The sequence below is a fragment of the Petaurus breviceps genome, unplaced genomic scaffold (assembly GCF_028583685.1).
Source record: "Petaurus breviceps papuanus isolate PSGF00001 unplaced genomic scaffold, PetGlider_PUasm1.0 38, whole genome shotgun sequence".
Taxonomy (NCBI): domain Eukaryota; kingdom Metazoa; phylum Chordata; class Mammalia; order Diprotodontia; family Petauridae; genus Petaurus; species Petaurus breviceps.
Window position 1 is genome coordinate 13,057,585 of NW_027186304.1, and position 14,722 is coordinate 13,072,306.

Here is a 14,722-nt window from a genome sequence, read left to right on the forward strand (position 1 = left end):
ATCATATATGTATGATAATATGTTTCCAATTATTGGTCAAATAAAATGATTTCATTAACCTTTTCAAAAATATCACTCATATATTTATTACGCACATATATTATATGTGTCTGTATAGTTTTGCATATTTTCAAAATTCATTATATACTAAAGTAAGTACCTTCCATCTTATATATATAATGTTGATTATTCTCTATTTATCTTTCATATGTATTGTTTGTTCATAGTTTTTTTTATGTTGTCTCTCCCATTAGACAATGATCTCAAGAGCAAGAACAATCTTGCCCTTACATTTTTTTCTTCAGTGCTTAACATATATGGAATATAATATGTATTTAATAAATGTGTATTAATTTCCTGACATGGAAAATTTACTGTATTTGAAAACTTAATTATATATATACATATATATATATGCTAATAGCACAATATTGTGTGTGTATTTTTAATATGCACCCAGTAGCATATTTCAGTCAGACAATCCCAATATCCTAAATGAGTATCCTAAAGCACAAGCTTTTGTTTGTAGCATCCTGAATCAGAATAAATTTGCTATTCTATATAGACTGACATATGGACTTCTCTTAACCCTCACCTCAAATGCTAAAGGAGAGATACAGAAGTGGAAGCCAATATTCCAGAAATCATCTTAGAACATCATTTACTATCAGTAATGAAGTTCAACAAATTACAGAGAATCTAGGAAACTCTGACTTTGCAGAACTTCATTCTGGTTCTCAAAAAAGTCATCTCAGCAGATTGGACTCACTTGACCTATGACTGCAATGTCATTCACATCTCCTTGGTCTGTCCTCTGCAGACAAACAGGACAAATATCTTTCTTGCCTATTACAACTACCCAGCTTCACCACAGTGCATAGAGTGATGGACTTGGAGTCAGGAACAACTGAATTCCAATTATGCCTCATAAACACATCTTAGTTGTGTGCTGTTGTGCAAGTTACAACTTAATTTCTTCTTGTCTCCTCTCTGTGATCAGCATTTTGTGTCATTGGAACTGGTCAAATCAATCATGAAAAAAATGTGCTAAGTTTAACATGAAGAGCTAGTGTTATTAACAAAACTATTTATTTTATTGCCATAGTAATTATTTCTCTTTTATAATCATGCTTAAGTAACACAGACAGATATGAAATCTTCTCTGGAGAAAATATCTGACATTTGTCTGCCACTAGTTATGATTTTAGAGATATCTTCACATTTTTTAAAAATTAATTTCCAAGACAATCTATTGATTCTTGCTTTGGAAATTTCCTCTCCCTTTCCATTACCACTGCAACTGTTCAAGTTCATTTGTCCTTCACTGAATCACAGAAAATAAAAGTTTCTAGTGGCCTTAGTAAACATCTAGTTCAATCTATACCTAGAAAGAGTCCCTGTTATAACATACCTGATAATCAACATCCATTCTCTACTTGAAAATGTAAGTTGAAGAGGGACCCACAACCTTTCAAGGTATCTCATTACACTTTTGTGTAGTTTTGACTATTAAGAAGCTTTTTTTTACCCTGAAATCAATAATAAATCCTTCTGTAGAATTTCAACCCACCAATTCAGTTGTCTTTCTCTGTGGCCATATAGAACAGGTCTCATACTTCTAGCGGTGGGCAATATCAACCTGGTCATAAAAGACCAAAGAGTCACATGGGTTATGCAACTATTAACTCTAAAAATGCCAGAATTCACATAGGTTATCACAACCACAGTTAACACTGAAATAACAAAATAAAATCAAAGAGCTAATAGTAGTCTTAAATAGAAAGCTTTCTTTATTGCACTGGAGAAGGGAAACTAGACATATGTGCCCAACCTCCCTCTAGTAGGGGACATGCTTTAGTGGGTGCAAATCTCAATAAATATACCAATGGCTCTTCAATGACCTGTAGCCCTAGCAATGCGGGGTGACAGCAACAATGAGACAAAGTTGATTCATAGCAAGCCTTCATGACTGGAACATAGGTACTTGCCTGAGCTCAGAGAACACCTGTTGCTTGTGTGAAACAATTCTGGAATTGTTCTGTGACTGAGTTCATCCAGAGGGTAAGCATGATGGAGTGTTGTTATGTCAAACTCAGGGCACAGCTTGCTTGCTGGACCTTAGCTCTGGAAAACAGGGTGTCTCCTAATAATATCTTGATAGCAGCTAGGTGGCACAGTTGATAGACTGCTGACCCTGGAGTCAGGAAGACTTATAGTCCTTAGCTCAAATCTGGTTTTACACACCAGCTGTGTGACTCTAAGAAAGTCCCTTAACCCTGTTTGTCTCAGATCCTCATCTGTAAAGTAAGCTGGAGAAGGAAGTAACAAACCATTTCGGTATCTTGCCACCCCCAAAAATGGGGCACAAAGAATTAGACCTGACTGAAACAACTGAATAATACTAAATCTTTCCTCCACGTGATACCTCTGCAAACACGTGAAGATAGCTACTCCCATCCCCACCCTCCAATCTGAGTATTTGTTTCCCAGGTTAAAAATGCACAGTTTTATTAAACATCCTATGACATGAATTCAGAATTCTTTCCTATTCTGGTATCCCTTCTCTGGACGTTCTACAAATTATCAGTGTCCTTAAATTGTGGCACTAAGATGGAACACACTACTCTGTGTTGTGGTATTCTCTGACCATGGAGGAATGCAAAAGGACTATTAATTTGTATTACTGACAATTACACTAAGGCAATGCAACACAAAGATCAAATTAGGGCTACTTATGGTGGGTTTTTTATATTTGTTGTTTGTTTGTTTTTAACTTCTGCATCATTCTGCTGATTTATACTTCCAATCTATCAAAATCCCCTAGATCTTTTTCAAACAAATTGTTTATAACCTTTCTTTCCCCGTCTTGTGCGTGTTAAGTTGATTTTTTTAAACTCAGATATTTGAACCCTAAATACCTTATTTATTTATTTTGTTTTCAACATTCATTTCCACAAGATCTTGAGTTACAAATTTCTCCCCTACCCCCCAACCCAAAATAGTGAGCCTACTGAATACCCCTTTCCCCAATCTGCTTATTTTTATATATAAAAAATTTCACTTCCTTCCATAGGTCCTATAATTTCCTTGCCATTGACCATTAACTCCCTGTTATTAAGAAGCTGATCCAAAAGAGAATTGTCCTTTGTCCATTCTCATACATTTTGAGAGCTAAAATTAGAATTAAGAGAAATAAAGAAGTTTTTCATTGCTATGCTTTTGGAAGAAAGCTCTATCAAATGTTTGATCTCATCACCCCAGTGAAACGACTTTATTCAGTCACCATTGGTCCTTTAATTGCTTCATATGATTCCTTAATCTCAGTCTTCATAATTTTCACCATTTCTACATAACTTGAGTATGTTTATCACCTTTCCTTCTGCTCTCCCCCTCTTTCTCTCTCTGTCTGTCTTATCATGTAACAGTGAGTGAACTTCAAGTCTCAGCCATTCTCTTCTCCCTTTCTTTATAGCTGACTTTATCACCTCACAAAGATTTTTGATGATCATCTCTGTGCTGATGAATCTCACATCTATATAACCATTCATAGCACCACTCTCAACCTCCATTCCAAACTGATCATCTACTTACTATATAATTTAAACAGAATATTCTGTAAATATCTCAAAACCAACCTGTTTAAAATAAAACTTTTTTTTTTTTTTACCCTTGCCCCAAAGCTACCACTCTTCTATGGTCACCAGCATCTTCTCAGTCATATCACAACTTGTATCATTCTCAATTACCTTATCTCCTTAATTCCATTTCATTGACAAATCTTGTTATTTCCTTTCCCTTATCTTCACTCATAGAGCCACTATCTTAGTTCAGGCCATCATAACCTCTTACTTGGACAGCTACCATAAATATTTAACTGGTCTCTTTGCTTCAATTCTGTATTACATGCAAATGACCAAATCACTCACGATTCTTTCTCTATTGATCACATCCAAAACCCTCTACCACCACTCCCTCCCAATTACTGGATTTCACAAAAGAATTTATACTATTATTATATAATGCTATACATCCTTTTACTTAATCTGTTTATTTTTATTTTTAAAGATGAGACATTCTAAAGTTATATTACAGTAATGGGTCTCATTCTACCAACTCTGTGTAATAATATCAAGACCAAATTTGCCTCCTTTCATTAGGACTTTTAATTCCTCTTATTTGATTTTGGCTTTTTATGTATTGTCATTTGAAGCCATGTATTTTGCTCCTGGCTCTTTTCTTGGATTTTTATCTGCTAAGAAATTATGGGTAATTAAATGGCTATTCTTCCTTCATTTTTTTTAGGGTATCTGGAAACTGGTTGGGTGATTATGCAGACAACTGTCATTCAACTCTAGTCATCCATAGAATGTCTGATGTAACCACATGATCTCTCAAATTCACAAGGTTTCTTGTTCGCTCACAGTAGAGGATTTGTAATTTTTTGGTAGTTAATGATTACAATATATCACAACTGACAAAACTTTTTAGAATAATAATTTATAAGTAATGCTTTACAAATGAATGTGAACAACTCATTAACTCAATTTACTTTCCATAGTAATATTTAGTGTGTCTCTGCCTCCATGGTATGAGTTTTTGCTCAGAAACACCTTACAATTTAATGTAACATTCTCTATTATAAGGTAACAGTTTTAACTATAGATTATATGTATTTTTTAAGACTTGCTTTCCATTGTGTCTTCAAGTGCTCAGCAGAGTGCCTGCACATATTATGTATGTAATAAATGTTTATTTACTGACTGGCTAATTTAGTGACTGACTGATTGACAAGAGCAGTAACCACTTGGGGTTACTGCTAACTTGAACAAAAGATGTAACCTACTTCTTTCCCACCTAGATCAGTTAATCTCATTAAGCAGCTTCATTTCTCATTCCATGTTTGAGTAGGTCCAACATATTAGTGCTAGACATAGTGAAGATTCAATAGCACTCCTTCAGCTATAGCCCTACCTAAGGACATACACACGATAGTAAAAAAGGATGTTACAACTTGGTTATACTTTGGTAAATATGGGTCAAAGTATGAATTATAAACCCATTTAGTTATGCTCAAAGGAAAAAATAATGAATTGAATTCATTCAAAAGAGATGCAGTTTCAAAAGCCAATCAGATCTATTTAAAATTTTGATTAACTTTTTGACTAATACTCTTTCTGATAGCTACAAATATATAATGTTTATGGTTACAAAGTGCTTTATGCAAATATGTATTTAAACATATATGTATATGTATGTTAATTGTTTTTACATAATGCTGCAGGATTCCTAATGCCCACCACCCAGATATAGACAATAGGATGACTTTGTCCTTCTAATTCAGACCTTACAATTAATTTAAAATAGACTGAGATTTCTTTCTCTTTAAAATGCAATCAGTACCAAGATCTCTCATAGAAGGAAAATTTCCACATGCAAGAGGAAAATTTTATATCATCATTTGTTGATTGTTGAATTAATTGTTGAATTGGTTGTTGAAAGTCTGAGTGTTGGGGGCGGAGTCAAGATGGCAGAATAGAAACAGGAGTTCCACGGGGGCTCCAGGTTCCACGTCCTCCAATTCATGTAAATGGTGACTCTGAAGAAACTTTGGAGCTACAGAATCCACAAAATGACACAGAGAAGCTAACCTTCTACGGAGGACAGCCTGGCAGGCTGGCAGGAAGTGGCCAGCAGCTGAGCCCAGCCCCAGACTAACTCAAATGGCAAATGAGGCTCAAAAAGCCAATGAGGAGAAGAATGCCTTAAAAAGCCAAATTTGCCAAATGGAAAAAAAGAATCTCAAAAGCTCACTGAAGAGAATAATTCCTTCAGAATTAGACTGGGGCAAATGGAAGCTAGTGACTTTATGAGAAATCAAAATATTATTAAACAGATACAAACAAATGAAAAAATAGAAGGCAATGTGAAATATCTCATTGGGAAAACCACTGACCTGGAAAATAGATCCAGGAGAGATAATTTAAAAATGATTGGACTACCTGAAAGCCATGATCAAAAAAAGAACCTAGAAATCATCCTTCAAGAAATTCTTAAGGAAAATTACCCTGATGTTTTTAGAACTAGAGAGCAAAATAGAAGTAGAAAGAATCCACTGATCACCTCTTGAAAAAGATCCCCAAAAGAAAACTCTTAGGGATATTATAGCCAGGTTCCAGAGGAGGGGATGATGGAAAGGAGGGCAGGCTGGGGGGGAGAGAAGTTGGAAGCACACACTTTTGAAAAGGGACAGGATCAAAGTAGAGAATAGAACAACTGGGAGGTGGGATAGGAGGGAGGGAAATATAGTCAGTCTTTTACACTATATCCACAATGAAAATGTTTTGCATAGCTACACATGTACAACCTATACTGAATTGCTTATCTTTCTAGTAAGGGTGGGTGACAAAGGAGGAAGGGAAGGAATCTGGAATTCAAAGTTTTAAAATCAAATGTTTAAATATATATGTGCAAACATATATATATATATATACTATTATTAATATTATTTTACATGTAACTAGTAAATAAGATATACAGGCATTGGGGCATAGAGATCCACTGTGCCCTACTGGAAAGTTGGAGGGGTTATGGGAGAAGATATGGGAGAGAGCAGATTGGAGGAGGGGATATCCAGTGGGATCGCTATTTTGGGGTGGTGGGTAGGGGAAGAACGGGGAGAAAATTTGTAACTCAAAGTCTTTCAGAAATGAATGATGTAAATTACAAGTTAATAAATAATTTTATTAAAAATAAATTTATCGACTATTTCTCCAAAAAAAGTCTGAGTCTTTTAGGAGAAATTGACTTTTTTTTGTCTGTATGATTAAAAATACAACTTGTCAAAAATCACATGAGAAAGCTCATCTTTCTTGACTAGGAATTAGAGTAGCTTATGCTTACCTTTCCCAGGTTTTGCTTTTAACAAGCTTGTTTGAGGTTTACTGGGATAGAAGGGAAAGAGCAAGCAGGTTTAAAATATGTATAAAACAAGCTTCAGTGTCAGCTGCCTGTCAAAAATACTCTTATAATGTTACTTTTCAATCTTGAGGCATTTCTATGACCACCACTTAAAATGAGCACTGTCTAGGCAGAAAAGAATAATTATTTCAATCAAATTATGACTTGTCTGCCCAATACAATTATCCAGTTTAATTCAGAGGATGAATTAATTGAACAAATTTTCCCTTCTGACACATATTTCAAAGGCTGCAAAAGGAAATTCAGTGAGAGAATTATATTTCATAAGAAAGTGTTTGTGTATGTGTATGAAAGGTATATTACTTTTATGACATTCCAAAATAATTATTTCTTATTTTCTGTTTTTTAGGAATATGAAATATATTTACTAGTGAAAAATATATTTTACAAGCACATGGAATAGGTATTTGCAGAAGGAAAGAAAGTACTACTTTACTTGTGCCCACTGACTTCTCAGAGGAGTACCTCTACTGAAAAAACACTTCAGCATGAATTGCTATGTATCACTACAATTTCTCTTGGGACTGTCTCAACTATGTCCCTGTCACACAGATATGACCAACTCTAAAATGCATGAGATGAATCGGCCACCACGATCTCATTGGAGAGCGAAGCGTAGCTGGGTGTGGCGTTCTTTTTTTGTGCAAGAGGAGCTGACAGTAACTGAGCAACATGTTGGCCAGGTATGTTTCTTATATAGCTTCAGAACTGCTATAATGGGTGAACTTTTCACCAAAAATGAATGCATAAGTCGGAGAAGTTATGCTAATGACTAGTATCACTGAAATGGCATACAGTGAATTGCTAAAAAGAATAAAAAGCCACCAGAGTTCATAATTCCAGGAGCATAAGCAGCCCATTTTCCATCCATTTTTTTTAAAGTGGCCTTGAAATTCCTTTTCAGTTTTCCAATAACGATGCTGTCCTCGTTCATCAACATCTGCCAATTTGATGGTACTAACTTTGGCAGTTCAAAGCAACCACACTAAGCACAATACAGTTTACAAGCAGTATTTTTCTATTACATCAAGTAGCACTTCATTTACCCATCATTAATTTTTACTGAACAGATGAATACTGACATCCTTTTACAGCTAAGAATCTACAGGAAGCTGCAAGATTCATTACGCGAATGTAGCTAATACAAAGAAGATTTATTTTCCCTCCTTCCCATTTTTAGAATGTTTTTGATAAAAGTTCATTAATGCAACAAAAATATCTCCTTGTCTATATTATTATATTGTTATTACTTAACTTCTTTTAAAATAGAAGTAATTGCAGCCTATAGATCTCTTGCCCTTTTCGGTAAGGCATTTTCTAGATGAATGAACTGAAATAAGTTTAACCGCTAATTAACTAGCACTAAAATTTAATTGGGCCCAAAGGGTGAAGTGTTCAAAATTCATTAACTCCCTTTTCACAGGACTTCACAATACTTCCTGTACTCTAATGGTGTCTCCTTTCAATAGGAATGTACACACACACACACACACACACATATGTGGCTTACATGCATAAATTTAAGCACATAAAGGGTGGTTGTTTATGGAGCCTTAGAATCCCCAAGAAAAATTTTTGAAGCATAATTCACATCTTGCTATTGGTTGCTTCCTTACCACTTGAAAAAAAAAAAGAGATTACTAGAGCAGTATATAGCTGTTTTAAAAAACACTACAATTATCATAAACCAACATCACTCCAGGAATGGGAGATGTAATTGAGGCTTAGAGTTAATTCTTGATAGTTAACTATGTCTGTCTTTAGCCATGTTCTCAATCAACATTTTATAAAGGAACATATGTTCTCCTGTCACCAAACAAAGTGAGGGGTTAACGTCATCTGGTGACTTTGAATAAAAAATCCACTGTAGGGAAATATATCAACATGAGCCCAAAGACAGGCTGTCTTGCTCATTAACTAGACCTGTTTTAGGATGCACATGCACCACATAAACCACATTTTGCTTTACTTCAGGTTGCAATGGCTTCTGCTTATTCTCCAAACTCCAGACAATCTTTTAGAAAATGGTCTAGCTTACAGAAGATTTTTCCATCAACATCCAATTCGGACTTTAATAACATGCAATGGAGTTTCAGTTAACTGATTTAAAGCAGAGCAAGAGCACCTGTGATAACTGAAAACTTATTAAAAGGAAGAATGTCATTGCTTCATTCAATATAGGACACATTCCTTTTTTGATCTATTTGATAAAAAAAGGATTTGTGCCAGAAGTTGAAATATTATATAAAATTCATTTTATATTTCTGTTTTCTAAAATTTTAGCTCTGTATAGAACAGACTTCCATAACACTAAGGTATCTGTGATTGAAACTCAATTTACTTATTCATTTCATTTCCTAGTTGAGGCATGATATCTTCTTTGATAAAAGCTTTCTTTAGCTTTTCAGATAAGGTATTTATTTTCTCTAGAACATGTTTCCTTTTTTTTTGTTTGTTTTTTGGTGGGCAATTGGGGTTAAGCGACTTGCCCAAGGTCACATGGCTAGTTATTGTGTGTGTGTGTGTGTGTGTGTGTATGAAGTGTCTGAGGCCGAACTTGAACACAGATCCTCCTGAATCCAGGGCCAGTGCTCTATTCACTGTGCCACCTAGCCACCCCCTAGAACATGTTTCTTTAGAAAATTACCTAATTAATGGTGCCTAAGTCATAGTGCAAAAGACTCATAAGAAGCCTTTCTCTACTAATTACACATTTTTAATTATCTCAATTCCCTCTGTAATATTTAACCAAATTTTAAAAATCTATAGCTAGAATGACTATACTGAAATGCCATGTGGTATGTACCTTGATCATCTTGATAGAATGTGTTCACTTCATTTTTCCTCGTCATTCTGGCTGTGTTCCATACAGACCCAGGCTCTGGTATAAAAGTACAAAGAATCTATCTATATAATAAATAGTAAGTTGAGTGCTCTCCTTATTTGTCACATTTTCACTAGTTGATAGAAATTCCCCAAGGTCTTAGATCAGCACTGCTTCAAAATGAAGTAGATTATTGAAGTTGATTATATCAAGACTTTTCCCCAGATGACATGAGTTCTTTTAGTAACTATTGCAAGATAATAGGTGGTAAATTGGGAGCTTTCTAAGGAAGGTAATGGCTTCTTTGGTACTTTTATTATCCTGTTCACCTTATAATTCATCAAAGTCTCTCAGGTACAAGGAAGAGCACATTAACATAAGATGATTAAGTAAAATCATTCATGTAAAACCAAACTGTAGGGATCATTTTCTTATGATTGAAAATATATATAAATGAATTGAAATTGTTTGAATTGAAATAATATAATTGAAAATCGAAAAGTTGAATTGAATTGAAACTGAATTGAAATTATTTAAATTGAAAATTTGAAAATTATATTTAATTAATAAAGTTTGAGCTTTCATTATACCCTTACCATATTAGTAAAAATAGCATAAATGCCCCAAATTGACAAATCTCATTATTAAATACCCTCATTATTATGAATGATATAGATTGATCTTTCAAATGATAACAATTGTGGATATAGTGGGGAAGAAAATTTACAGGAGGAAAAACTAGAACAGTAGAGAGAAATCAATTGGGAAAAATGGTCCACCTCTCTTAGTCAGAAAAAAAAATCAGTGAAAAAAATACTCATATCCTTATGGAACTTTTAACTGTTTCATTCCATGAAATTAAGTAAGCATTTTAAATAATATGTACGTGTTAAATTTTGCAAAGCGTTTTCTCTATACTACCTTAATTTATCCTCCTAACCACACTATGAGGTAGGTGCTGTGGTTATCCCTATTCTATTGATGAGGAAGCTAAGTTTGATTTTTGTGATTTTCTGAGAAAACACTTGTGTCAGGCAGGATTTGAATCCTAAATCTCAGTCATCCTCGTTCCCTCCATACATATCTGCCATATCTGCCTATATTATATGTCTGACACTGCTTTCCCAAATTTTCTAGTGAGTCTTCTGGTTTCCTAATGTTTTCCCAGGCACAGAAGAGTTTTTGCAGATTATTCTAGAATGATACTTTCCTACATATAAACTTTACTGATCTTGAAGGCAAAGTTTAATAAGCCTTGAAGTTGCATAATTCGTTATAGGTACAGGTTAGCAATCAAGGGAAAAGCAAAACTGAAGCAGTCGGGCTCCCATAAATCAACATTCCAAAGAGGGGTAGGATAATCTTTAAGATGTGTCATTAATAGATAAATGCTTTCTTGCTTTGTTTGTTTCAGTGTCACAACTGTCTGATCTTGCTTCTGCATGTCTTTTTTTTCCCTGAGTAATTCATTCCTACCTAATAAAAAAGGAACCCTTTGTCATATAATATTTTTAATAGTTTATAATTTTATATGGTACAAAATGATTTATGTACCTTATCTTATTTGATCTACACAACATTCTTATCATGCATGTATTACATGTATTATTACCTGCATTTCACATGTAAGGAAGAGAGTTAAGTGACAGTGTTCAATTTGAATATGGGTCTCTGATTCGATGTCATGTAACCTTTCTCCTGTGTGTTACTTCCTCTCATGTGTATACACGTGTACATTTTAGGGTGAAAATATTTTTAAAATATGTTCCTTGTGGCAAACTTTCATCTAAGGGCCAGACAAGATGCATTCAGAAAAAAATGTCATGAAAAGATTGGCCATTATTGATGAAATTTTCTTATAATAGCAATGTATAACATTACTAATTAAGATATAATCATAGTCACCAGTGGATAGAGTATTCAGTTTGAGAGAGACATAGAAACATTCTTGCATCACTTCCTCCTCCATTTAGGCTTAAATATACACTAAAATATTATCTTTTGCCCCTCACAGCTGAGATCTAATCTGGATGAAGGGGATGAGTCTTTGGTGTACTTGTTGTCTGGAGAAGGAGCTGGGAGTATTTTTACCATTAACAACAAAACAGGTGATATAACAGCCATAAAAAAGCTTGATAGAGAGGAGAAAGCCTACTACAAACTAAGAGCTCAGGTAATAAATGTTTACACTGGGAAGCCTGTGGAACCTGAGTCTGAATTTGTCATCAAAGTTCTGGATATTAATGACAATAAGCCACAATTCCTAGATGAACCTTATGAGACCAGCATACCAGAGATGTCTCCAGAAGGTACTGTATATCAGACATCTAATGATAATAAATACATTTTTTCAATTTTTCTAGGTTTATCAAAAACAGAATTTTTTTCGAGAATCCTGAACCTTTTATAAAGAAATTTCATTAAAATTTTCATCAAAGCAAAATATTTATGAATTGTTAAGGATCTAAAAGTATGATTTTGGTTCTTCATTTACCACACATTTATTGAGTGCGTATTGTGTACTATGTATTGTTCTTGTTGCTAGGAGCCATATAAATACAATGAAAACAAATTCTCTTTTCTCAGAGTTTTTAATCTAGTACAAGACACGTACAAAAGTAAGACAAATTACAACATGAGTTGTACATAATTAAACATAAGTAAAATGTGATCAGATTAGATATATGATTGTCTTATTGAGTGGGCATGGTGTTCATGGGGAAGGAAGAAGCCTTAATAAAGGACATGGCATTTGACTTGATGTTTGGAAATTAAGTATGATTTTAATAGTTTTAAGGGGGTTGAGAGTAATAAGGAAAAAGGAATATAAAGGTGAGGAAGAATTAGGAAAGCTTATAATGCATTCTGTGAAAGGTAATAAGTTGAATTTCATTCTCAAGCATAGAATAAATAACAAAAGATTGCTAATCCTGCAGAAAGGTTTAGACCAGATGGCTAAAAGCCTTGAATATTAAGTCAAGGAGTTTGAGTTTTATTTGCTTGATCATGAGGAACCAATAAAATATTTTGAGCAATGAAGTGACATAATTTTAACTGGATTCAGGAAAAGTTAAGTTTGAGTCCAGCATTAGTCAATTAATAGCTAAGTAAATCTCTTAATCAAACATGGCCCTCTTCTACTTTTCAAGTCTTCTTAAACCTTAGTATCCAACTTTAGCCATGTGACTCGTGATTTCTCCAAAAAGAAACATTTCCCAACTCCTTGCATTTTCACTTTCTATTCCTCATGTCTAAAATTCCCTCTCCCCATTTTTATTAATTTCCCAGATTCTTTCCCCCCTTTTCATGTCCAAGCTATAATCCCATATTCTACAATTAGCCTTTCTTGAGTCCCTCAATGCTGATGCCTTTCCTTTGTTAATAATCTCCAATTTATACTGTCTCATTAGTACAAAGCTATTTGCATGTTATATCCCCCATTGGACAGTGAGGTCCCTGAGAGCAGGAACTTATTTTTTTTCAGTCAAAATTTCCTAAAGAAATATTCCCTACATGTGTAGGATGGAAAGGATATTTTTTTAAATGATAAATTCTAGGGGGCAGCTAGGTGGTGCAGTGAGTAAAGCGAAGGCCCGTAGCCTGGAGGACCTGGGTTTGGTTCCTGCCTTAGACACTTAACACCCACACCCACACACCCACCCACACACACACACACACTCACACACAAACCTTGGTCAAGTTACTTAACCCCAATTGCCCTCCAAAAGGCAAAGAAAAAAAAAGATAAGTTCTTTAATAATTGTTTGTGCGTGTTGATTAGTAATAATTATAATTATAATTACTGTAAAATGACTATACCAATCACAACCAAAATAAAAGATTTGTTAGATATTCAAACACTTTGCAATACTCATTGAAGCATACTCATTTGCTGTAATGGGTGATTGTTTGTGACAGGGAAGACATTAGTCACATAGTTAAGCTAGGGCAACTCTGAATCAGATAGGCCTGCCTTCTAAGACCTTAAACTGAGTCCCAGTGGATTTATTCTGCAGTTCAGGGCTAGAATTTCATTTTTTTGTGTGTCTATTAAGGGATATTCCAAAAGTATGCTATGAAGTGGATCATATGAAAATAAACATAGAGTCTGAGTGTTCCATCATTTTATAGATGAAGAAACCATAGAGAGGATGATTAACTTAACCCAGTTGATATAGATAAGTAGAAAATCCACTTCTAGAGCACTGTATTAAACAATAACCTATCAATAACCAACACCAATGTAAAATATTTCCTATAATTATAAACAACTATTAGTTGATATGGATTTTATTGAGATTGATTTCTACCATTACTAGCTATTGTAATTTCCTAAGAAGGTAACTTTATATGACCCCTGTGAAAAAGAACCTAGAGAACTTTTTTTTTCACCTCCCAATCAATTACCAAAAATATATGATGAAGTAATAAGTCATCTTTGAATAATATTATATTTAGAAAGAAGCATTTATAGAATTTAGAAAAAAAGCAGTTTAAAAAGCACTTATGAAAATACATATGTAAAAACCTCAGGAAATACACATTACTTCATTCATTAATACTCACAAATACTTTTCAATCTGAAAAGTACATGAAATATATGTTGCTCCACATCCTTCTATTTAAAGAGAAACAAAAATACATTTTTCTTGCATATGACACAAATCAATTAAAAATACTTAAAGTAAAAAAAATCCTAATTTTAATTTTAAGTTTTCATATTTACATGATCAATGTAGGTACTATAAATAAAAAAAAATAAATTTAATATGCTTTTTAAAGGCAGCACAAAATAGAAATTTCTATTAGGTTTCCAGTATTTGTGATCATGGCAAAATGTAGCAGATTAAATTTTATTTTCTTCTATATCCTCTAATTTGACCCAATTTGGTACTTTGGTGCAATAATCATGATGAAGAT

At 33.9% G+C, this 14,722-nt stretch overlaps 1 protein-coding gene across 3 annotated transcripts in view; it reads left to right on the forward strand.

The window, feature by feature from the left end:
* Positions 1-14,722, forward strand: part of CDH19 (cadherin 19) — a 156,437-nt gene that overhangs the window by 58,052 nt on the left and 83,663 nt on the right. For all 3 annotated transcript variants that reach the window (XM_069099583.1, XM_069099582.1, XM_069099584.1), the window contains 2 exons: positions 7,328-7,661; positions 11,817-12,111. In XM_069099583.1, coding sequence (XP_068955684.1) covers positions 7,467-7,661; positions 11,817-12,111 — 490 coding nt within the window. In that variant the 5' untranslated portion in view covers positions 7,328-7,466. The remainder of the gene's footprint in view (positions 1-7,327; positions 7,662-11,816; positions 12,112-14,722) is intronic.